The sequence below is a fragment of the Panthera pardus genome, unplaced genomic scaffold (assembly GCF_024362965.1).
Source record: "Panthera pardus isolate Hobbes unplaced genomic scaffold, ASM2436296v1 HiC_scaffold_15, whole genome shotgun sequence".
In the NCBI taxonomy this organism is placed as follows: domain Eukaryota; kingdom Metazoa; phylum Chordata; class Mammalia; order Carnivora; family Felidae; genus Panthera; species Panthera pardus.
In genome coordinates this window covers 40616361-40639792 of record NW_026526710.1, presented here as the reverse complement: position 1 = coordinate 40639792, position 23432 = coordinate 40616361, and the positions used below count along the sequence as shown (strand labels likewise).

Here is a 23432-nt window from a genome sequence, read left to right as displayed (position 1 = left end):
TGAGAGTCTTGTCTAGGGGCTTCATGGCTGTCCAAACAACTTCACTAGTGAACCACTAACACTTTTCCTTCCTAACAAGTTCCCCTTGTCTGCCGAACAAGGCCCAGAAGTCAGACGGTGAAGGAGCCTGAGTGGCGGCGGTCCAGGGGGTTCCTCCCTGCTATGGAGAGGAGTGGCTGGGCCGCTGGCCACAGCCCAGCAGTGCTGAGAGCACCTTCTGGTCCCTTCCTCCCTGTGCCAGCAAAGTGCTCCCTCTGCTCCTCGGGTCATGTCTTGAGACTACCCTTAAGGTCTCTTTACTTCTGCGGCCACCTCAGCTTCTGTAAATGACCTGTGGTTGAAAGGACAACAGTACTAATTTGCTTGACTTGAGCTTTATAAGAAGTTGAAGCATTGAGATAGGGAACATGAGGAGTTGGGGTTTTTGAATCTCAGAGGGATAGAAAGTTTGTACTATAACAGAACTACCCTGTCGCCTTTTCTACTGAAGAAATAATCCAGAAGTTTTTTCTTTAATCCCTCACAGGCCCATCAATAAATAAAGCCAAAAGCTTGGCCACTCAAGAGCAATACAAAGGTACAGAGCGAGAACAACTCCTAAATTTCTAGCCCTCTTGTGAGGTCGGGGGACTCTGAACTGTGTCTGTGGGTCACTCAGCCTACCGCCCACTGGACAGTGGCTGCACCGTCGAGGCCGAGTTGGACACTGGACGGTACCAGACATCAGGCTACTTAACAGCAGCAGCTTCGGCCATAGTGCTTTTAAACTCAGGAATGCAAATGTGACGCGTGAGTTGGAAGCATTACGGAATCGGAAGGCAGCCCCGGGACGCTGCGGGGCCTTCCAGTTCTCTGCGAACCAGACCTAACCCTTTGGCAGGCGGAAGGTGACACTAGCATGGCTGAGTGGGATCTGCTCCCTGACACTTTTTAAAGGCCAATCAATGCAATGTTTTTCCTTTTGTTTGGGAGTAAGCCATCACACAGATTCTATACCATATTTTTAGTAACATTTGAGGATGGTGTAGATACACTTTACTATAACATTTTGTAGTTTAAAGAGCTTTATTAATGCAATAAATTAACTTTGTACACATTTTTATATATATATAAAAAAACTAGCAAGTGATATCAGAATGTTGTAGGCCTCATTAGAGCTTGGTCTCCAAAAACCTGCTTGAAAAAAGCAACGTGTTCTTCACAGTGTTCTCCTATAAAAGAAATGCAGATTTAATCAGATGTGGCACAAAAGGGAAAAAAGAATGAAGACTTCACAGCTCATAGATACATATGCTGGGTTTTAACTTATTTTTCTTTCATAAAATACTTTGTTTTCCTAAGCTTTTGAGTTGTCCTTTCGTGCATGGCTGCTGGGCACCTTCACAACCCCAGCAAATCCCCACCTGCTTGGGGAGAAGTAGAGAGGCCAACCTGTCACAGGTAACACCATCTTACACCATTCGCTAAGCTACAAAAAGTCTTCAGGCCTGAAATAAAAGGGACGTGTTCCTTCCCATCCTAAAGGAGGGGATGCCTCAGGTTTCGTAAGTCTGCAGAGAAGAGTGAGTAATAAGCCTGAGGCGGTTTAAAACCCTTCGTCGCCCTTTCCTGTTTTGTTCCTGATTCTTCAGAAAGGAGCATTCCCAGACCCACGCTCAGGCCTGAGCTGTGCCCAGAACGCGTCCGCTGCAGGTTCCAAAGCCTAATTCAGATTCCACTGGCATTCTGACTTTCCTCTTACCACCATCATGGGATTTTGTTTGTAAAAAAGCTCACGCAGTTCTCCTTAGGGGAACTTTCCCAAAAGGCTTCTCACCTCCTAGCCTGCCAGCATTCTCTTGCTACCCTGAGTCTGTGTTCGCCCCAGGCCTTTTTACCACTGCCATGTCCTACCTGGTGTGAAGTTAGGGTTCCCTCGCAAACGCTGGTTTCGCTGTTCAAAAAACCGAAATATAGTATAGAAAAGCATGTTGTCTTCAGTCTGCTTCGCGGCATCTAAAAATTTTCGTGCAGAAATGTTGTCATGGCCGCCGATGCCCCGGATGAATCTTAAGGCAGCTAACACTTGGTGTTTGGAAAGAAGCACTTCTACTATTTCATCGTTTGCTGTCGAGAGGCGCTGGAAGGGGAGAGAAGTCCAGGTAAGCAGCGGCAACAGGAAGAGACGTGAATGCAGTTTAAAACGGGGACGAAGCAAGAGTTACCTTCAACATATCCAGAGACAGCTGATGAGCCGGCGGGTAAAAACTTTCTAGGGACAAGAGCAGACAAGCCTGAAAGACATGTTTTCACACCAGCTTCAGCATAAGATGTCAGACGGTTAAATCTGAAGTTTTTAATCCCAGAAGTAAAAGCCTGGGGCCACATACCAGAGGCTTGGAGTCACTGAGGACGTGGTACTGTAGGAACTGGTGCAGCATGTAAAAGAGGTTGTGCTGGACGAGCGTCTTGATGACAAGTTCGTGTAAGTAGTGCTGAGGACAAAAACAGGAGAAGACTTTCCCGGTCACCCAACTACAACATGCGTGAGGCCAGGTGTGTCTAGGATGGAGCTATTCTAAGTGACGGGTTAAGGTTTCTGTCACCTGTGCGTTGACAGGACGCTCGATTAAACACTAATCATCCCGCCTGAGCCCGACACGGTGACGTCGGGAGAGTCCCTCAGAATTCGGTCTGGTACGCAGACCCCGCTCCTCTAAGTTGGGACCACAAATGGTTGGAAAGTACCTGTACTGTGATCTGAAACTGGTTAAGAGAGCGAATATACTCCATCAGCACGGCTATCACAAATTTATGAGGCATCTCCTACAGAAGAAAAGAAGAGTAGTCTCAAAACCGGACGCTCGCAAGGAGGCCGCCTGCAGCTCGTCTACCCGCCCGCTCTGTTTCCGTGCGCCTCTGGCCCAGTGCTGTTCACGGGTTCTGCACAGATCCCTCCAGAACCTCCCCCCGTCGACGGTCACGTTTTGGCCTAGTAGACGCCAAACTATTAGCACTGGGTCTTCACCCAAGAGAACTCCGGTTCTTTAAATCACATCAGGAGTTCTACTGCTTTCCTCAGTTCCCTGCAGATAACATCTCTGGCTGGAGGCTCCGTCACCCACCTTCTTCTCCGTGAAGACCGACAGCACATGGGTGTACATGTCCGACTGATCGACCACAGCCTGGGTCCGCACCGGCCTCTTGAGAAGCGGGCTGCACCGGCTCGGCCCTGCTTCTACTGCCTAGACAACACATTGCAAACGGGACTCTCGTCAGCTTCTAGGGACTCCCAAAAGACTGAATTCCTAAGATACGAGCAGAGGATGGCACTTATTACGTGGACAAAACCATTTTTCCTGTGCGGGCTGGGGCTGGGTTTAGAAGTCAGAGTTGGTCATCTTGAAAATATGCCAACGTTCACACGTGGAGCTAAAAAAGCAGAAGTCCGCTTCTGCTTGAGACACATTTTTCTCACCTCTTAAAATCCCTCATTTTCTTAATCACGGACTTTCTCGTATTTGTTATCTAATAAAAATGGAATGGTGTACTGGTCACACAGTAAGGGAATACCGCTTGTAAGGCTGGATGTGTGCGTTTCCGAGTGGTCAACAAGGCCACCCAAACATTGCTGACTTCTGCGAGAAGACGGACGACTTGCCCGAACTCTCTAGAGCAGCTCGCCCCAGGGCTGACGGTGCAGCTGTGGTAGGGGCTGGAGAAGCTCCAGCATTGCCGGGGAGGAGGGGGGAACCACGCTCTGACCGGCATGCATTTAAAAAGACTCAGAGCCAGAGCAGCGAGGCACAGAAACCCATCTGGGGTCAGACCTACGGATTGCCACAGCCCAGTACACTAGCAGCAAGGCCGAGGAGGCTCTGCAAGAACCCAGCCCCCCTCGCGTGTCTCACAGGACAGGGACAGGTGCACTCCGAGGTCACTCGGCCTTCAGTAGCCTGCGTCAGTTCTCTTACCCCCGAGGAGCTAAAGGGGAGTGCAGTTCTGGGTTCCTCGTTACTGCCTAAAACCACTTCTGTTTTAAGCCTCAGGACTAATCAGGTCCTTGAAGTGAAATACGTCCTTCCGCTCATCCTAACGGTATAGCAGAACCTGGCTACAGGCCACGTCAATGGTTTCTAGCCGTTCACGACAAACACGTGAACCCGCTCTGTGGAAGCACAGTGCTAATACGTCATCACTATCCTGACAGGACGCTGACCGAATGCCAGCATAAGTGTTAATTTTATAGCTGTTACAGCCTAAAAGGAAAGAAAGAAGATGCGGCAAAAGGATTATACGCCTAATTTGTTCAGTCCAGGCTCTGACCGGGCAGAAGTATGTATAAAGTAAGGCAAAGCCGAAACTGCTTTTCTTATCCACCAAACAGATAAGACCAAGGATCTACCTGTAAGATTCAACACAAGTTAAAAACAAGCGAAGGCATTAAGTGACACGCAGCCTCAAGCTAAGGGGAGGCACAAACTCTGAATCTGTGACCCCCAACACAGCCACCTTGCCACCTGGCACGCACACCCCAGTCGTGTTATCCCACCAGAACCTCGCATTATAGTTGGTTAGGAAATACACTGGGCGGTGGGGGTGGAGAAGAGCCCTTTGTCCCAGCACACACACAGCTTACCGTTGTGTAACTCTGCTCGGCGTCCAGGTACTTCTTGTACTCGTGATTGAGTTTGTCGAAAACCGTGGCGATCACAGGTAAGGTTGCTCTGTCTGACTCGCTCAACACTGGGAAGAATGTTCAGACAGGTCAAGTGACTTTATATCCACTTCAGAATTCAGACAGTTGTTAGCACAGAAGTAACTAACCTCAAAGGGTTACCAAGTAAACATACCTTCAAGGAGCATTCAGAGAAAGGGTATCATTTGGAGATTGGAAATCACTCACCAGCCCTTCCTGGTTACTAGGAAAAGGAGCTACATACAGAAGCTTTCAGTAGAAAGTGCTCAAAGTAGACACATACGCAGTGAGTGACTTGGATTCTGGGAACTGTTTTAAGGCTGGAGATGCTAGCTCGTTACCGTCAAGTGCGCCACAGTTAGCTTTGCTTTTGCTGGAACCATCCAATTTAGCTTTTCTACCCAAGTCACTGTGAGTCATTTTTCTGTTTCCCGGTCTTTCCTTCCAGGGGGTTAAATAATTCATTCTTCAAGTGAAGAATGAGGTTACACACTATGGACAAAGCAGACAAATGTGGCCCAGCTCCCAATAAAGGGTGTGGGCAGCCCAAGCCGAGTACTAGAATCAGTCCGATGGGGAAGGACTCGTCCACTTACTCTGCGAACAGACAGACAGGATGACCATCTTGCACTCCTTTCTCTGGAGGAGAAAGTCCATCAGTCTTCCTTTATCTGGCAAGAGGTTTACGATAGGCTGAAGCTTTACTTGGAGGTTCCAGAGGTAACCTGGATTGAGGAGGCAGCAAATTTCATACTGGACGCGAACGAGAACAAAAGCCCAAAAGATGGTTCCCCTAAAACATTTCATTTGGGGGGCGCGGGAGGGGGCCGTCCTGCAAAGCACTGTTGCTACCCTCTTCTTACTAACCCAAGCGCAGTCCAGGGAATGCAGGACACACCTGACGACAGAAGGGACGCCCAGCCAAACGACCACCGCCCGCTTGACGGTTCCCTCCAACAAGGTCACCCTCTCCAATCAGAGGGACATCAACGGTGTAGCTCCCGAAATAAGTGCGGGTGACAAGTCTTCGATCAACTCAGAGCATTTCTGTCCCCACACCCAGCCCCCTTTTAACCTTGAAGGTAGAAAAGGATGTCAACGTGCGGTATTTACTTTGGTCCTATACTTTGGTTTCTCCCGCACTGGCTCTTCAAGTCAAAAGGTAACTCCCGAGGCTCCCAAGGGAAGTTCATAATTCATGCATTCACCAATCCATGAATTTCCTGAACACCCACACTGCCAGGTAGACAGGTAGTGCCTTCCTCAATTGGGGTTCCACGAGAGAATTCAACACTGCATTAAAGATGACCTGAGTGGTCCCCTTCTCAATTCTCCTGCAGCTGGTCCAGAGCCAGCACCGTTCCAGATGGAGAAGGGAGAGGGGAATTCTACATGCAGTGGAAACCTCGAAAATTCTCGCGAATCCCAGTGGGTAAGACAGGAGAATACACAAGATGACTGAAGACAAATGTGGAAAGTACTCCCAACAGGAAGATACAGGTGCTAGGGGGTTACCAGGAAGAGAGAGCTAGCATCTTGAAGGAGCTTGCCCAGCACAGTGGGAAGCAGGAGCGCACTTCTATGCAAACGGAACAGAAAAGGGCAAAGACACACGTGGGTAGGACGGGGGGTGTTAAGGACAGGGCAGGGAGGGCCTTGTACACCGTGCTGTGGAGTCTGGCTTTTCAGAACAGACAGACCTAAATGGGCTAGAAGCAGGGGAATAGCCATTCTTAGTTGTTTATTATAAAACTAATATAAGCGGGGCGCCTGGGGGCTCAGTTAAGTGTCCGACTCTTGATTTCAGCTCAGGTCATGATCTCAGTCTGTGGGATCGAGCCCCACATTGGGCTCTGCACTGACAGCATGGAGCCTTCTTGGGAATCTCTACCCCTCTCTCTCTCTCAGAATAAACATTTAAAAAATAATAGTATATGCTCAGGATAAAACAGAACAGTAGAGAACAGAGTATAAAGTGAAAAATGTTCCCATTCCTAAGACTGAAGGAAGAGGTCATTTGTCAGATTCACCTTGAACCTGTTACTGGCTACAAGTGTCATCCAAAACCAACAAGTAACTATTTTCTAACGTGATGACTGTCCCCTCTGACCCACCTTGGCTTGCGCTGATGATGATGTCAGGCTGAAAGACAATCCAGGATGAAGAATCTGCATGTTATAGGAAATGGTAAACCAGGATAAAAACCAAAGACAAACCCAGTTCTGATTAGCACTCACCCGCCCCCTATTTGCAGAGGCTACTCAGGCCCAGGTGGTGAGGAAAGCACCCCCAGGGGGGCTCCCAAGACGTTATTCAGGTTATTCACAGCTGCCAGGCAGGACTGTTCTCACACACCAAGACAAAGAGGGGTACTATCTTCCCTTCTGTGCCCAACAGTAAAGCCTTTGTAAAGGATACAGAGTTTGCATGGGATGGGAGACTGGCTGGTCACAGGAGCAGGACCTGCAAATGGAAAAAACAAGTGTGCAACGACAATGCCACCAGGAAATACTGCCCACACCAGTGCTCAGAGGGTGAAATGCAGTACTTTTAAAGCCTTCAGTAAATGGTGATTCGACTACAGTTGAATAAGGAAGGAGTGAACTGTCTTGTACCACTGATACCACATACAAGGAGGAAGGGGGAAGTTGAAAACAATCCGTGAAAATGGCCTCCCAAGAAGGGGAAAGTACGACAGACTCAGAGTTGTTCATTCTTCTGTAATAACCGAAGAGGACTCGTCTTCATTTACACAGTAAATCACCAAGTCCTGGATGGTTCAAAATCACATCCCCAGGCCAGTCACTGAGAAGATTTCAAATAACAGTGCTTTGTGCTTTGTCTAAATAATTAGCTCAATTCCCCATCGCACAGGGTAGGTCCAGGCACAGAGATCTCCTCTAGGAAACAGACCCCAAACACCTCACATGACAGGGACTCTTAATTCCCAGTGGCACTGCCCATGCATCCATGGTAAACCTGAGAAGTGCAGCCCTGCAAATTAAACATCGTTCCCAGTCCTGCTCCGATTACCCAGGGACAATCAGAAGATAGGTTTTAATCAGCTGGTTGGAAAATATGGTCATTTTGGACAGCCCACTCAAAAGAGGGAAGGGCCCAGACAAGCTAAGGCAAAGAACACCTGAATCTAGAACCTGAGAAGTTCTTGCACGCGGGCCTCAACTCTGGCTGCCAATCACATGGACTTGACCGCTCTCAGGTGACAGCGGGTGCCCCTGTAAAGCCCCCGGGGTGATTCTGATGTGCAGTCAGCTTGAAAACGAACAGCTGAACAGACCAACAGCAGAAGGGGGAATGAGAGCAGCTACCAAGCGCGTCCCCACGACACACCCTGCAGCAGTACGGGGCGGGCAAGATACAGAGCCGCTACAAGCCTGCATGGGGCTTACAACCTAGGGGGTTAAACATGACGAAAAGCCTTTAGCTGTGAAAAATGCTTTACCAACCCATGCTCTGGAGGCCAGAGATTCAATGGACTTTTGAATTCTTATTAATCGTTGCCCAGGCTATGATTTTGATCACACCTGGCATTTGTTTTGTTATAACTGGCCAATTTGAACCTGACTGCCTTCTAACTGGTCCCAAACAACCAGAACGGAGCTGAAGGTTAACGTCTAGATTTGGCTTTCCACCAGTTCACCAGCGGTTACCTTCACGCCACGTAAGCAGGAGACACAAGACAATCATTTGACACAACCTACTCTTTTAATGCTCACGTTATTAGCCCTGGAAAAGGAAGATGCTGGAAGGAACACAAAGCCCCCCCAAAAGCACAGGGGCCTGGGAACCCCTGTGTGTACCCCTCATTCCATCCACTACACGGAGGTCCCCTTACCTGCCACGGGGATCTGATAGGGCTGAATCGAGCGTGCCGGAAGCACCGGATGATGGAAGGTGACGGTGCCATCAAACTCTCCCCTTAACTTGATGTCAAATATCACCGATGTCTGAAGTGGAAAAAAGTAAGACTCTGATGCCAAAACAAGCCATGACTTGGCCTGTCCCTTCTGTTCTCTCAGATCCCTCCATTCCCGTCAGCTTACAGAGTCTGCATGCCCTGCGCTGCACCCCCACAGGCTGGTTCTACGCGGGGAGGAGTCTGCTGTGATATCACGACTCTGTTACACTGTCCCCCACGCTCACGCACACCCCTGGCATTTATGACAGGCTGCCCTTGAAAAGCTCCAAGTGATTTCAGCAGATCTTTTTCACTTCGACTAGAAATACCTTCATTAGTCAAGATAAGGGTATTGCCACCCTGCGGGAGGCACGGGACACAAGGAGCTTGTCTGTGACCAGATACCCAGCTAACCATGTAGGAAAAAAAAGCAGGACCCGTTCTAGTCTTTCTCTTGGGCCACAAAGCCTCAAAATCATTACCTAGCATTATCTGTACTCACAAAGGAAATACAAAGCTTGTGTGCTCATGCAAGACTGTGCTTCTGCAGTAAATTCCCAGCTTGGCTGAGCCAACCAAATAATTGTTCCAGAGTCAAATACCCTCATGTGCTACTTTCTGGAATAGTTTTTTTTTTTTTTTAATTAAAAAAAAAAATTTTTTTTTAATGTTTATTTATTTTTGAGACAGAGAGAGACAGAGCATGAACGGAAGAGGGTCAGAGAGAGGGAGACACAGAATCTGAAACAGGCTCCAGGCTCTGAGCTGTCAGCACAGAGCCCGACGTGGGGCTCGAACTCCCGGACCGCGAGATCATGACCTGAGCCGAAGTCGGCCGCTTAACCGACTGAGCCACCCAGGCGCCCCTGGAATAGTTTTTAATTAACTGTAATCAATAGACAGGGAATCACCGTTTTTTCTCAACCATCTAGAATACCAAACTCATTTGCATCTGGAAGACCAAAGCTTTAGCATGGAAAGTACTTTCTAGTCTCTGTTCTGCATGTTTTGTCAATTTTCGTAACTTTTTTTTTTTAATGTTAACTTATTTTTGAAAGAGCACGCACAGGGCAGGGGCAGAGAGAGAGAGAGAGAGAGAGAGAGAGAGAGAGAGAGGCAGAAGATCCGAAGCAGACTGTGTGCTGACAGCGGTAAGCCCGATGTAGGGGCTCGAACTCACGAACGTGAGATCATGACCTGAGCTGAAGTCGGCCACTCAACAGACTGAGCCCCCCCGGGCGCCCTAATTTTCCTAACTCTTAAGCCACACTGACAGACCAGACACCCACACATAACCCCTACCTCTGTATCCTGATGATGAACGACCACCAGGTTATCCACCACGTTTAGGGCAAACTTCCCCGTCCGATTTAACTTTAATATGTGCATCTTTTTACAGGCACCTTCTCTGTAGGATAACAGAAAGGTCAAAACATAAATCGACAAGCTTTAGTTCATATTTTAAAATTGGAGGAGGAGGACAGCATTAAATATACCGTGGTAGATGATATAGGACTACCTCCGCTCCTGTACTATTGGAGGTCCGAGAATGATGCCTCAAGAAGAGAACGTAAAGCTGTCCGTATCTGGAGAACAAAGAGACAGACTTCACACAGGACATCTGAAACTCCTCTATTCTAAATGCTAAATTATGAGGCCATAAGAGTTAAGTACATTATGACATATTCCCTAACAGAATATTTCACAGCCAACAAAAATATTTACAAAGTGCAGATAAAAAAAAAAAAAAACCAAAAACCCAAGGCCATTATATAAAAGTGAAAACGGGGATGCAAAACTAAATACAGCTCCATCACAGTACTTTAAAAGGAAGACAAACTTCTGCACAATGTCCAAAACTACTAGAAAGAAACACATGTTGTTAATAGCTATCCTTGAGTAATAAACCGAGTCCACTTTCTTTTTCTGGAACTTTCTGTATCTTCCAAGTTCTACATAATGAGTACATTCCTTGATAACAGGAAAATATAATCACTCTTCATTTATAAGCCTCATGGAAGAAATGCTCCTGTGACCAGTTCCTGCAAGCACATTGCTATTCCAGTGGCTGACACTGTCCTCGGTCTGCCACAGGGATGAGACCAGAGGGAAGGGAGTGGGTCTCTGCCGCCACTGGGTGAGGACTGCCCTCACTGTATCTGTTCTCTAACCTGGGATGCCACAGTAGATGGCCTTTAAAAAAAAAAAAAAAAAAAGGCATTCTAACTCCCAAAGAACATTAAAGTTCAAAACCACTGTTTTAGGCCATAGAAGAATCCAAGAAGTAATTTAGGAGCAAAATTTGGACATTTTTGAATTGGGTTATGGGTACATAAGGTATTCTTTGCATCGGTTTCTATTATGGTGTGTTTAAAACTTCCATAATGAAGCTTAGAAATTGAGATACTCTGCATTTACAAGCGAGGATACCTTCCTACATAAGTAATTTAGTTCCATGTTTGTTAGATAAACTATGTTCTTTAAAGCCAGCAGGATATGTTTTAGCTAAAAATAAATAAATAAAAGTCCTAGATAACCTTCAACTACTCACAGAATAAAAAAAAAATTATAGAACTAAGATACCTAAACAACAAATTGGTCCAATGTTCTCATTTTATCAGACCAGAATGGTGGAAAAAAACTTCCCTCAGATCACAAAGCTAGAAGAATCAGAAAAGAATGCCAAGCTGACGACCAGTTTTCTCCATTCATAAAATCTAGACACTGAACGGGAAAGCGGGAGTCTTTATCATGTGCTCTGAGGGCACCTGTCGAAAGTGCTGTGCTTTTATGATGCACTTCTGCTACTTCTATTACCAAAAGCAATGTCAGGAAGGAATTCTCTCAAAAGACAGACATACATGGTCGCCATCGCGATGTCTCTCTCGGAAAGGCTCAGTTTAGTTGACTTGGGCGCAGCTGGTAATTCAATCTCAAACTTGGGCAGCTTTGACATAGTGCCAGCCTGTTGGGGTGATACAAGTTTTAGGAAAAGCTGGTTAAACCTCTTTGATGCTTTAGCATTCCCTACATAAAACCACGGAGGACAGGCACACACTCTGTCTCTCCATCCTTTCCGAAGTCCCACTAAGTCCTTTACTCCCTGGAGTCTGTCCCCACAGAACGAGTCATTCCTGGCCGTGACAGGATGGTACAGTGTGCCCTCTAGTGGTCAGAAGTGGTGAGGTTATTGGAGAAACTTGCCCCTTTGAAGTCCGGGACACCTTAGTATATTAGAAGAACAGGATGGGAGGGGGGAAAGGGAATTTTTCCTAAAGACAGGCTCACTCGTACCCGAAAATAAAAGGGCTGCAGCACATTTCCAAGGACTGTGGTAGACAGCAGAATCACAGCACCCTCAGGGCAGTACATGTACCAATTCACGTTGATATTCTGGCTCTTCAGGAGTTTGAGATTTCGCTTCTCCGGTAACACCTGAAGCAAAGTTCGAGAAACAGAATCTTTATTTTAAAATCAGCAAAATGGAAGACGACTGATGGTAAATTAAGAAAACAAGAAAAATCTGGAAAAAACCACTAAGTAAAATTGCACAGGTTTTTGTTTGCTGCAGCTACTGCTCCCCACGCTCAGTGCTTTACCAATCTTGGCTCATTTATTCACAGCACGACCCTGAGAGGCGGGCAGCATGGATACCTGACCAAGGAGAAAATACGGCTCAGACACCGCTATGCAGTCACAGCCCAGGCAGGCCAGTTCCCCACAAGAGCCTGCACACTCTCCAGGCATCATCCACCCAAGAGTCCAGACTACATACTCCCTCCTCCAACCCGTGGAAGCAAACGCGCACCCCCCCCCCCACCCCCAACGATCCCATGCACTGAATCACCCACACCCAGCCTGTAGCACCTGCCTTCCACCTGGCTCTGTCTTGACTCCAGGTAGCACTGAGTCTGGGAGCAGCTCCCTTTTGCTAACAATCGTGTTCGTGAGACTCTGCATGCAAACCTAGTATTTTATGGTTGAGGCAGGTCTTAAATATACTCTAAATATTCATATAAATTAAGGAACACTGTATAGAGCTCCGAGACATGAATGCTCCTAGAACACTGTGCTCCAGAACCGATGTGGAAGTCATGGTGGAGAGGCATGGGTTTCTTGACAATTCAGATATGAAATGGATATGCTAGAGTCCTCTTTCTTTTTAACTTATTTCTTGAAGATCTGAAGACCATCTAGATGACATGAATGTACACTTTTCCACTACAGAGAACAGAAAAGTATATGATTGCCACAAGGAACCCTTCGGAAAGCAGGTAATCCTATCCACGCTACCATATACACAAAACTCTCCTTCTATGTGTACGAGATTTGTGCAGTTTGTTTTCTTTCTGGTGGTCATTACAAAGGTTTTGAGGATGGCCCCATGGCAAAGCACCAACATCTCACATTTTGCTTAACGGGTGTATTTTCTCCATCTGTACATTCTAAATTATACTGCTTTCATTAGGTCAACAAAATTGAACCCCGAGAATATCTGAACACTTTCTAGATTAGCTCCACTGAAAGATTCAGAAGCATGCTCAACAGGTCGGGCAGCTGGAACATATTACAAGACAAGGCAGGTACCAAGTCAAGTCAACAGAGCAAAAGGGCAGCCTGTGCAACGGGAAGTATTTGCAAACCATCTCACCTGAGAAAGGGCTAATACCTAGACTATATGTCTATGGACTCATCATATGCAGTTCTGGCAAAAATGTGGAAAAAGATATCCCTATACTGGAAGTCACAGAGCAAACTTCTGGACAAAATTTAGCAATATCTGTTCAGCTTTTCGGATGTTCGTATCTGTGCCGTAATTCCCCTTCCAAGAACTGCCTCACCCAAGAACATAAAGAAATGTCTGCAAGCATGTTCACTGCAGAATTGTTTACAATCACAGAAAAATGAGAACAAGCCAGAGGTTCATCAACAGGGAATTAATTAAACCGCAGTGCACCCACACAACAGAACACTACTCAGAATAAAATATGGACAAATGTACAAGCCCCACTGCTATGAAAAAAAAGCCAGCCACAACTTCATATACAACATTCCCATTTTTATAAAAAAATGAAGTTTGCATGTGTGTAGGAAAACAAAGAAAAACGTACTATTCATACTAGTTATTTCTAGGGATTATGGGGGTACTTTTACCTTCCAGATAGCCTGGTAATGTTTAAATGTTTTATAAAAAACATGCATTTCTTGTAATTAGAAATAAAGAACAAAAACCCAAACAAAAACCTAAAGTTCAGAATCTCAAAATGTCTATTCAGTAGTGAATTCAGAAGGCTGCCACACTGCCATCACAGACCGTTGTCCAGCAAACAGAAGTGATCAACATAATACCTGGTAAAATTCAATTCCTTGATCTGTTATGAAGACAATTTCAGTAGAACTGGTCCAACAGAATCCAAGTATGTTGGCATTCTTGGTCTGAAAAGGATTACAAAAAATTTTTTTAATTAATTAGTTTTTGTACAACTCTTCAAAAGCTTAAAATACTCTACTTCTCACACTCTTTAATAAAAGTTACCCCGATTTGATTACTTACCAAGAAATCAAACTTTCTTTTCAATACAACATTCCCAGATTTCCACCTGGGATGCCTCACTAAAGCACCTGACTCTTAATTCCTTCTCAAGAACAGAGGGAAAAGCCTGAATTTTGCAGAAAGGTTAACTGACCAGCACACACAGATATCAACTTCTTCCTTAAGGAAAATCAAAGGGCAGGTGACTTTCTCTTACCTGTATTCTAAAAATATGCATTATAAAAGTAGAAAAGCTTAGAAGGTTCTCAGTGAGTGTGGACCAAGATGGGGTTGGGGCCCTGAGCCCAGCCCTTCGCCTCCCCTGCTGCACAGCAGTGCCCCAAACCTGAGGCCGCACAGGGCTAGGACAGGGGCTCTGCGGCGCACAGATCCAGAGGTCTGTGAGGGACTCGGTTCGTGGGCCGAAGGGCCTCTCCTTGTCGCAGAGCCCACCCTAAACTCCATTTAGCAAAACCACTGTGAAGCTGCTAAAAGCCATACCCAGCCACTAGCACCTTCCGCTACCTTCCAGGGTGTCACATTGCTGCTTTGAGCTGAGCCCCACCGCCTCGCCTCGTTTATGCTACCCAGCAAATATCTAATTAAAACCGATTAGAATCTACACTTGGGGAAAGAAAGTGGAAGGACACAAGGACAACAAATCAAGGAAACATCATCAGGAGAGGGGAAAACACTCCTCTTCCTAAAACCTCCTACAAGGCCGCTATAAAAGGAATCCAGGGTCTGACCCCCCCGCACAACCAGCACAGCCGGGCGATTAACGTCCTGTCACCCATTTAATCCTCCCGATTTCATCTTATAAAAGAAGAAACAGGCTTTTAAAACTGGGATGACTGGGTGGCTCAGTGGGTTAAGCATCCCACTCTTGATTTCGGCTCAGGTCACGAGCTTAACGGTTCTCAAGATCCAGCCCCAAGTCAGGCTCTGTGCTGACAGTGTGGAACCTGATTGAGATGCTCGCTCTCCCTCTCTGCCCCTCCATGCCCGCGTGCTCTCTCTCTCAAAATAAATAAACATAAAAAAAAAACAAAACTTTTAAAACTGTCCAAGTCACAGAGCCAACGTGCAACAGGAGTCAGCATAAGGCACAGCCTGCCTCCCAGGGTGTGCTGGCAATTCCCAGGGCACGCTGCCCCTCCCCCACGTCACCCACACAGTGAGATGGCCAGCAGCCGGGAAAGGATCTGGGCTCATACCTTGCACTCTTGAGTGTATTCCAGCTGAGAACTATCCGGGATAAAATTAGAGAAATCCTGAAGAGTAAAAAAAACCACAAGGAGAAATTGGGATCAAGCAGCATACTGCCAACAGACACTGGCATACCACCAGACAGACAAAAGACAAATTTAAAAAGGGGCGCCTGGGTGGCGCAGTCAGTTAAGCGTCCGACTTCAGCCAGGTCACGATCTCGCGGTCCGTGAGTTCGAGCCCCGCATCAGGCTCTGGGCTGATGGCTCGGAGCCTGGAGCCTGTTTCTGATTCTGTGTCTCCCTCTCTCTCTCTGCCCCTCCCCCGTTCATGCTCTGTCTCTGTCCCAAAAATAAATAAATAAAAAAAAAACGTTGGAAGACAAATTTAAAAAGTGATCGGAAAAAAAACCGGATAGAAGGCAGGAAAACTAAAAAAAACAATTTGGACAATCTGTCCCCTTCCAATGCAACTTAAAAAAAAAGTTAATCCGATTATCCAGTTAGTTTAGAAACTGATACCGAAAACCAATGGATTCCAGAGAAATGTGTTGCTGCCTCTTAGAAGAGGCTTTCCAACAATTTTAGCAATTAATACTGACAGGGGGAAATCAGATTCTGCCTGTTTCCAAAAGGTTTTGCTCTACTTTACAAATGGTGACGGTGAATACTTAGGAAAGTGAAAATGCTTAGGAAAGTGAAAATGCCAAACGGGTGCTCCAACTTTGAATGTCTGTTCCTAGGGGATCAAGCATTCAAAGATGCAAGCAGTGAGTAAATGGAGTTACTCCATTAAAGCTAATTCACAAAGTTGCCAAAAATACAACTCACATGATCTATTCCGCTACCAATCAATCCAAGGTTGCCTGAGGTTCCAAATTACTTTAAAACATTTTTAAGTCAAAAATGACAAACTAAGGTCACAAATATTTATCCCTTGAAATGTCTCTCTCATCTTCAAGAATTCCCAAGGCTCGGGGTGCCTGGGTGGCTCAGTTAAGCATCTGACTTTGGCTCAGGTGATGATCTCACAGTTCGTGGGTTCAAGCCCCACATCGGGCTCTGTGCTGACAGCTCGGAGCCTGGAGCCTGCTTCGGATTCTGTGTCTCCCTCTCTCTCTGCCCCTCCCCTGCTCACACCCTGTCTCTCAAAAATGAATAAACATTAAAAAAAATTTTAAAAAAAGAATTCCCAAGGCTCAAATATAGTACAACAGAACTATAACTTTCAGGACATTAAAATAATAAATGCTTCCTTTAGCTGTTTTTTTGTAATTCATTCTCTTCTAAGTGTACTTCTAATGTCCTTTCCTTTACTCTGTACTTAAAGATATGTCCTGGGGCACCTGGCTGGCTCAGTCAGTAGAACATGTAACTCTTGATCCTGGGGTTGTGGGTTCGAGCCCCACATTGGATGTAGAGATTACTTAAATAAAACTTTAAAAAAATAAACAGGGGCACCTGGGTGGCTCAGTCGGTTAAGCACTGACTTCGGCTCAGGTCATGATCTGGTACATGAGTTCGAGCCCAAATTGAGCTCTGTGCCGACAGCTCGGGAGCCTGGAGCCTGGAGCCTGCTTCGGATTCTGTGTCTCCCCGCCCCTCTCTGCTCCTACACCGCTCGGGCTCTCTCTCTCTCTCAAAAATACAATAAACATTTAAAAATTTTTTTTAATAAATAAATAAATAAAGGCATGTCTTACCACAGTTTTTGAGGTCCTCTGAACAGCCAATATCTTATTTTCTAAGGAAAACTTAATGCATTTCACTTCTCCTTTGTCTTCCATTCTTTAAGAAAAAAAGGGGGTGAGTTAAAAAGAACTGAATTCTAGCATCTATCAATTTGTGAGAAAAGGCAAGTTAAATACTCAGAAAGCAGCAGATCTTAGTTGAAAATTATGTTTCTGACACTATCAGGACTTCTTTTCAAACAACAAAATCCAACTGGCAGCAAGTTGCCAGTGAAATTTACACTGTGGTTAACAAGTGACTGAAGAATGGAGAACAGATGCACTTTCCCCTGAGAGTCACTTTGGACATAAATAAGCAAAACCCACCCAGCAACCTTCTTCACCAACCACCACCTTCCCCCGTTCACCATGCTCTCACAGCCAAGCTTACACTTTCCCATTTACTTCCCAACTCCCAGCATCTTACGGGGCCTCAAACAGATGTTTACAAGAGGAAGTCAAGGGATGAATTACAGAGCCGCACAAGCAAACTTAAAGACTGTGGTGATGGTTAACATGTCAAAACTCATCAACTGTATACATTAAATATATGCAGTTAATTATACCACCAGACAACTGTTAAAAATACACAAAATTGCTAAAATGTTTGCCATCAAAACTTAAAATTTAAAAGAGGATAAATTCAGTATCTTCCTCCTCAAACCCTACCAAGCCCCCAAATCTGGATCAGCGGCTCACTGTTACTTTCCACACCCAAATGATCACCAAGACTTACCCAAGACCTTCCCAAGCACCTCCCAAGTGCCTATGTGACAGTCTACTCGGCCTTGGGTCTGGTCTTGCGTATGCCCGGTTCAGACTACTGCAGTCGACGCTCAGTGGTACCCCTGACTTTGACACGCTCCCAGGTAATCCAAGGTCAATGCTGTGAACAGCGTGATCTTTCCGAACGCTGGTAAGATCGTGCCATGCCCCCATCTTACAATTTCCAATAAGAAAAAGCCCTAATTCCATAGCAGAATACATAAGGTTCAAGCTGACTCCTGCCAGGGGCCAAACCACCCCCACCTCTACTTCCCTGCGAGGACACCTGATCTCAGTTACACAGACCTGGAATTCCCCAAACACCCTGCCTGCTAAGCTTTGCACTCTGGCGTTCTTCGCCATCTGAAAGGCCATCTCTCTTCCCCACTCAGAATCATTCCATTCAAGCTTTAAAGTTTAGCTCAAAGACTCCCTCCTCTCTGAGGCCTTCCCCGTCCGAGGCAGTGGTCTTCCTCAGCCTACCCCAAGATAAATGTCTCCTCTCTCGTGTGCCCCAATTCTGAACACAGTGCTATTACGGCACTTTCTCACAATCGACATAATGTGTCTACACACTTGTCTCCCACACTACATATATGAGCTCTCCAAAAGGGCGCCAGGCTAATTCAAAACCTTCACATGCCTGGCGCCTAGCACAGGGCGGGGGGGGGGGGGCTGCAATCAGTGTGTGCCAAACAAATGATGATTCATTTCCACTTCAAAAACTCGTTCTTATTAACACAGGCCACCTGCAAAAAATTTAAGTCCCCACTGAATCGAGGGCCCACACTACACTTTCCCTTCCTGTAATCACAGGAACGAAGACCAGATAACTTATCAACCAAATCAAGGCACTTCAGAAAGTGAAAGGAAGTGCTATTTGCAATTATACTGGTTCAACCTGCATACACTGGGACATCCAGTCACCGTTGGTGGAAGCTGGGATTTTCTTAATTATACAGGAAACACTAACCTAGGAACTTCCTCCACCTACCACATACTCTGGAAAGAGCCGGGCCACAGGCAAATGAAGGCCCTCCTCCGCCAAGACAGGGGAAATGGACACATCAATAAACTGCCTTGTTAATTTCAAGTAGGAGGAAGTAGGTACCCTATGTTGGAGCATTTGATTCCCAAGAGACAACTACTCTACACATTTCACTCTGACATGAAGCACTGATGTGTGCCACGGAGACTGCTCGCAGGTGTCTGCTTGGCAGGTGTCTGCTTCCCTCTGCCTAGAGGCAGGGATGTGCATGCGCACAGACTTCAGAACTTTTAGGGAAGACAAAGGACAAACTTTTAAAACCACCTTCTGAAGACGAAACAGAAAAAAAACAAAAACAAAAACAAACAAACAAAAAAACACATCATTTTATTTACACGTGAAAGTTATTCTGTAAATGTCAATAGTTACCTAAATGAGATGGGATTCCTATCATCTGGGCCTTTAACTACCACCCCAGTAGCTCCACCAGATCGAACTGCAAAAACCTAGGAGGCAAAAGAAGCAACGTTAATGGCCTGAACTTTGAAAGACTTTAGACACAGACACCAGCCTAACAAGTGATTATTTCCACCACACCCCACTCTTGGTTCAGCTCAACTAAGGTGGCACATATTCATCTACAGATACCTGGTGTTCACAAGAATTTTAAGGGGCAAGGGAGTAGCGGAGACCAAAAAGGTTAAACCATTGTGAGTGCCACCCACTGTGCAAAACCGGGCCTGGGTCGCCGAGGCTACAAATTTTAATCCGGTTCAGCAAAGGCGCCACTGATACACTTAAGCACACCCTATTACTCCTCACACTGCTTCCCCCACCCTCCGTTTCCAAAATTCCAAGAATAAAGCCAATCTCAACGCCTAAATCCGTGAGTGCAAGAGTAACTAATGACAAACACAACAAAGGCACCGAGAAAGGGCTGGCGAGCTAACGGCCGACCACACCGGCCAAAGGGCGCTGCAGGGTCGGTGGCGCAGGTTCGGGATCGACCCAGCTGTCACTTTGGAGGAGACAGGCCCCGCCGCGGTGGCGCCTGGTCCCTCGGCCCACCCAACAGCACGGGGCTGGTGCCAGTCCCGCGCCGGGACCGGAGGGGAGGCCCCAGGCCTGGTCCCCCAGCACCCGGCCTGGGCGCGCGCGCGCGCAGGACGCCGCTGGGGGCGCGGGGGATGGCGGGCAGGGTGCGCCCGGCAGCGCGGGGAAGGAGGGCGCGGGCCGGCCCGGACCTGCTTGTTGGCCTCATCGAAGAAGACGCAGTTGACCGGGTTCGCCTTCTCGAAGTGCACCGGCCGGTCGCACAGCTCCAGATAGTAGTCCTCCTGGCCCATAGCGGGCGCCGCGGCGGCGGCGGCGGGGGGTCCGGGGGAGGCCGCCAGCGTGGGGCGCGGCGAGTCAGGCCGGGAGGTGGCGGCGGCGGCGATCCGAGTGGGCGCGGAGGCCGCTTCCTGGTGCCACGCCCCCACCCCGTCCGGCACGTGACCCGCCGCCCTCAGCGCTTAAATGGGCGACTGCTGACCGGCTGCGGTGGGGCCTAGCGACCGCGACCGCGCCCCGCACAAGAGGCTCCTCCCCTTTCCTGGGGGGCGGAGTCCCAGCGCGGCTCGCGGGACGGGGACGTGACCCGGAAGCCGCGCAGAGGCGACGGCGGTAGTCCGCGCGGCTACTCCCGCAGGCGCCGCCGCTCCCGCCTGCGCCCACTGTGGCGTGTTCTGTTCCGGGAGGCTTGCGCACGGCCGGGTACCCTCCTGGGACAGGGCTGCCCCTGGTTTAGGGAAGGCTTACCCTCTCTCGGAAGGGTTTATTGAGCCTGCCTCTGGGAACTTAATAAGCGAGAGGAGTGCTGTGGCCAGCGCCTGGATGCTGTGAGCATGTAACAGGAAAACCTAGTTTAGATTGCAGTCAGAAAGCCTTTTTTGTATGGCTTTGACATTTAAGGAGGGTTGGGGGAACGCCTCATTCAAGACACAGACAAGAGGGAGGAAAGGCGGGATCACGGATGATCGCTAGGTGGCCATGTCAACAACCGATGGCTCTGGGCACCATTCTCTAAGATACAGAGACTTGGGAAGTTTGGCAGGGAAGTGGTGAGGATCAAGAGTTGGACATGTGAATCCGAGGAGAAATGACATCTATACAGATGGATATGTGGGTCTGAAGCTCACCAGGAGTGACAAGGCTGGAGATAGTAATTGGGGCTTATTGGAATACAGATGGTATTTGAAGCCACAGAATTGGGCGGGGTTGGTCACATAGAGGCATAAGGTGAATAAAGCAACGGGAAACCCATCTGTAGAATCCAAGAAGAGGAATCAGTACAGGACAACAAGCAGAGCCTGCCAGAGAAATATGCAGAAAACTAGGGGCCCCGTTTGCCTCTGGGGCTGAGTGAAGAACTGTTTCAGGAGGTAGGGTGGGGTCCACTTTGACAAAGGCTGCTGAGAAGCCAGAGAGGGTGCTGAAAAGTGTCCCACTTTTACCCCAGGGAAGACACTGATACTTCCATGGGACGTATCGCTGCAGAGACTGGGAGGCAGCAGGTTGGAAGTGGGAATGGGAAGTGAGGATGAGGTGATAGCCGGCAAACCCACCTTAACGGATCTGGAGAAGCTTGTCTCTGAGAGGAGTGGAGGAATGGGGATGGAGGTGGCCCAGGGTGGGAGGATGTAGGCATGAGTTAGGTTTTTCAAATGAAAGCAGCAGCAAGGCTGTGCATACTTTGCCTAAGAACCTTGCAAGTCTCTTGTGGAGCCCAGGAATCTGCAGATGCCAGGTACCTCTGAGACAGAGTTGGAGGACCATATTTAAAAAGAACTGAGACATCTTTGCATGAGTGAGAATGGTTTAGCAGAGAGGTAAAGATGGAATGTAGAGAAGACGAGGTACCCAAGTCAGGTGAGATGCAGCAGAACCCAGAGTACACACAGAGGGGTTGGTCTTTTCCGTAACCATGGGGGAGAAGGAGGCTGGGAGATCCATGGTAAGAAGATGAGGGCCTTCCCCTCCTTTCCTTAATGAACACACACACACACACACACACACACACACACAGAGAAAGAGAGAGAGAGAGAGAGAGAGAGAGAGAGAGAAAGGAAGGAAGGAAGGAAGGAAGGAAGGAAGGAAGGAAGGAAGGAAGGGGAAGAGAAGAGGGAAAACGTGCTTCAGTAAGGCTCCTGCCATTGGCCACATCTGTCTTTGTCTGTGTGATCCACTAACCAGGATCCTTCCACCCCTTACCTGCCATCACCTATCAGCATTACCTGTGGATGACCCATCCCTCCAGCTGCTCCCCTGTGACCCTCGTATGTTCTACCTTTTCTGCCCAGTGTTGCCCTCTCCTTCCCTTCCCTCCTCATCCAGCTGCAATTCCATTTTCCTCCATTCCAGTACTAATTTTGCCATTACCCTTAACGTCCTTGCTCCTCTGTCCTCGTCACACTTGTCTGACAGATCCTCAGCCTGGATGAACTCCACCTGCTTGCTCTGTACCTGCCACTGCCGGAGGAGGAGCCGCAAGACCTGGAAGCAGGCACCAGCAGGAATGCTTCTGGCCCACAGCCCTGCCTGGCTCTCCCCCCTGCCCTCTCCTCCCTCCTTCCCTGCAAAGATATTGCCAAGCCTTCTCCACTCCCCTCAGCCTGCCTGCAGCCCTATGCAGACCCCTTGCCTCTGTTTATGGAGAAAAGTGGGTCCACTCCACCTTTGCTGCCCCCTCCACCCTTCCGATCCTCCATGAGGTTAGAAAAACACCGGTCCTGCCCAAGGACTTCTTTGGATCCCATTTCTCACTTTCTCAGAAAACTTAAGGTGTTGATTGTCACACCTCTTCTCACACCCTGGCTCCTAGAAATGGTCTTTCAATTTGCTGCTCTCTTCTTAAAAACAAAACAAACGAGCTGAAAACAAATGAAAACTTTTCCTGAAACACTTCTGTCTCCAGATAAGACCCCCTCCCTCTGTGTCACAGGACACTTCTCCAAAGAGTTGTCATGTTCTGCCTCCACTTCTCCACTCCAGCCCGGCTGCTGCCCCATCACTGTAAACAAGGCAGCGCCCATTAAGGTCCTCAGGGAGCTCCATGGCACTATGTTCATGAAAACCTTTCATTTTATGGATTTCCCAGAAGTACTCAGTACCTTTTAATCACTCCCTCATTCTCATGAAACTTTGTTGATATTTATCTCGGTAGTTATTTGACTAAGTCTGTTCCCGTTGTACAGCGAGATCCACGAGAGCAGGGCCGTGTCTTTGTGCTGCTGTCTCTCAGCGCTTACATCCAGTCACCTCCACTAGGGTGCCTCAGAGCATCTGGGAACCGGCATCTCGAAAACAACACTCCTGACCTCTGCCACCAGGGTCCTCTCCCAGGGTCCTATATCCCTGTAAATGGCACCTCCACCCATCCATTTGCACAAATCAAGAAGCTGGAGTCATCCTGGACGCTTCTCACCCTCTTACCATCCCCATGCCCAAACGCTGGTAGGCCATCAAGTGAGAATAAGCAAAGTTTGGAGACTGGGGAGGCCCCCAAATTTCACTACGCCAACCTTCCCTACGAAGGGGCATACTTGGAGCATGAGCCCCACAGGAATGTTG

The 23432-nt window shown here is 47.7% G+C and overlaps 2 protein-coding genes across 3 annotated transcripts in view; one reads left to right on the top strand and one right to left on the bottom strand.

The window, feature by feature from the left end:
• The window catches only part of NPC1 (NPC intracellular cholesterol transporter 1), a 54259-nt gene extending 52919 nt beyond the window's left edge, over nucleotides 1-1340 (top strand). For both annotated transcript variants that reach the window (XM_019465549.2, XM_053902505.1), the window contains exon 25: nucleotides 527-1340. In XM_019465549.2, the coding sequence (XP_019321094.2) occupies nucleotides 527-609 (83 nt within the window). In that variant the 3' untranslated portion in view covers nucleotides 610-1340. The remainder of the gene's footprint in view (nucleotides 1-526) is intronic.
• On the bottom strand, nucleotides 1047-20248 carry RMC1 (regulator of MON1-CCZ1). Its single transcript, XM_019465551.2, has 20 exons — nucleotides 20066-20248; nucleotides 19251-19327; nucleotides 17042-17126; nucleotides 15348-15404; nucleotides 13947-14033; nucleotides 11892-12032; nucleotides 11459-11562; nucleotides 10094-10183; nucleotides 9900-10005; nucleotides 8535-8646; nucleotides 7097-7141; nucleotides 6793-6846; nucleotides 5275-5403; nucleotides 4619-4725; nucleotides 3105-3224; nucleotides 2728-2805; nucleotides 2370-2474; nucleotides 2205-2273; nucleotides 1894-2119; nucleotides 1047-1211 (listed from the first exon to the last, which is right to left on the bottom strand). The coding sequence occupies exons 1-20, from the start codon at nucleotides 20165-20167 to the stop codon at nucleotides 1132-1134; spliced, it is 1974 nt and encodes a 657-aa protein (XP_019321096.1). The 5' UTR covers nucleotides 20168-20248; the 3' UTR covers nucleotides 1047-1131.
• Nucleotides 20249-23432: the final 3184 nt, after the last annotated feature.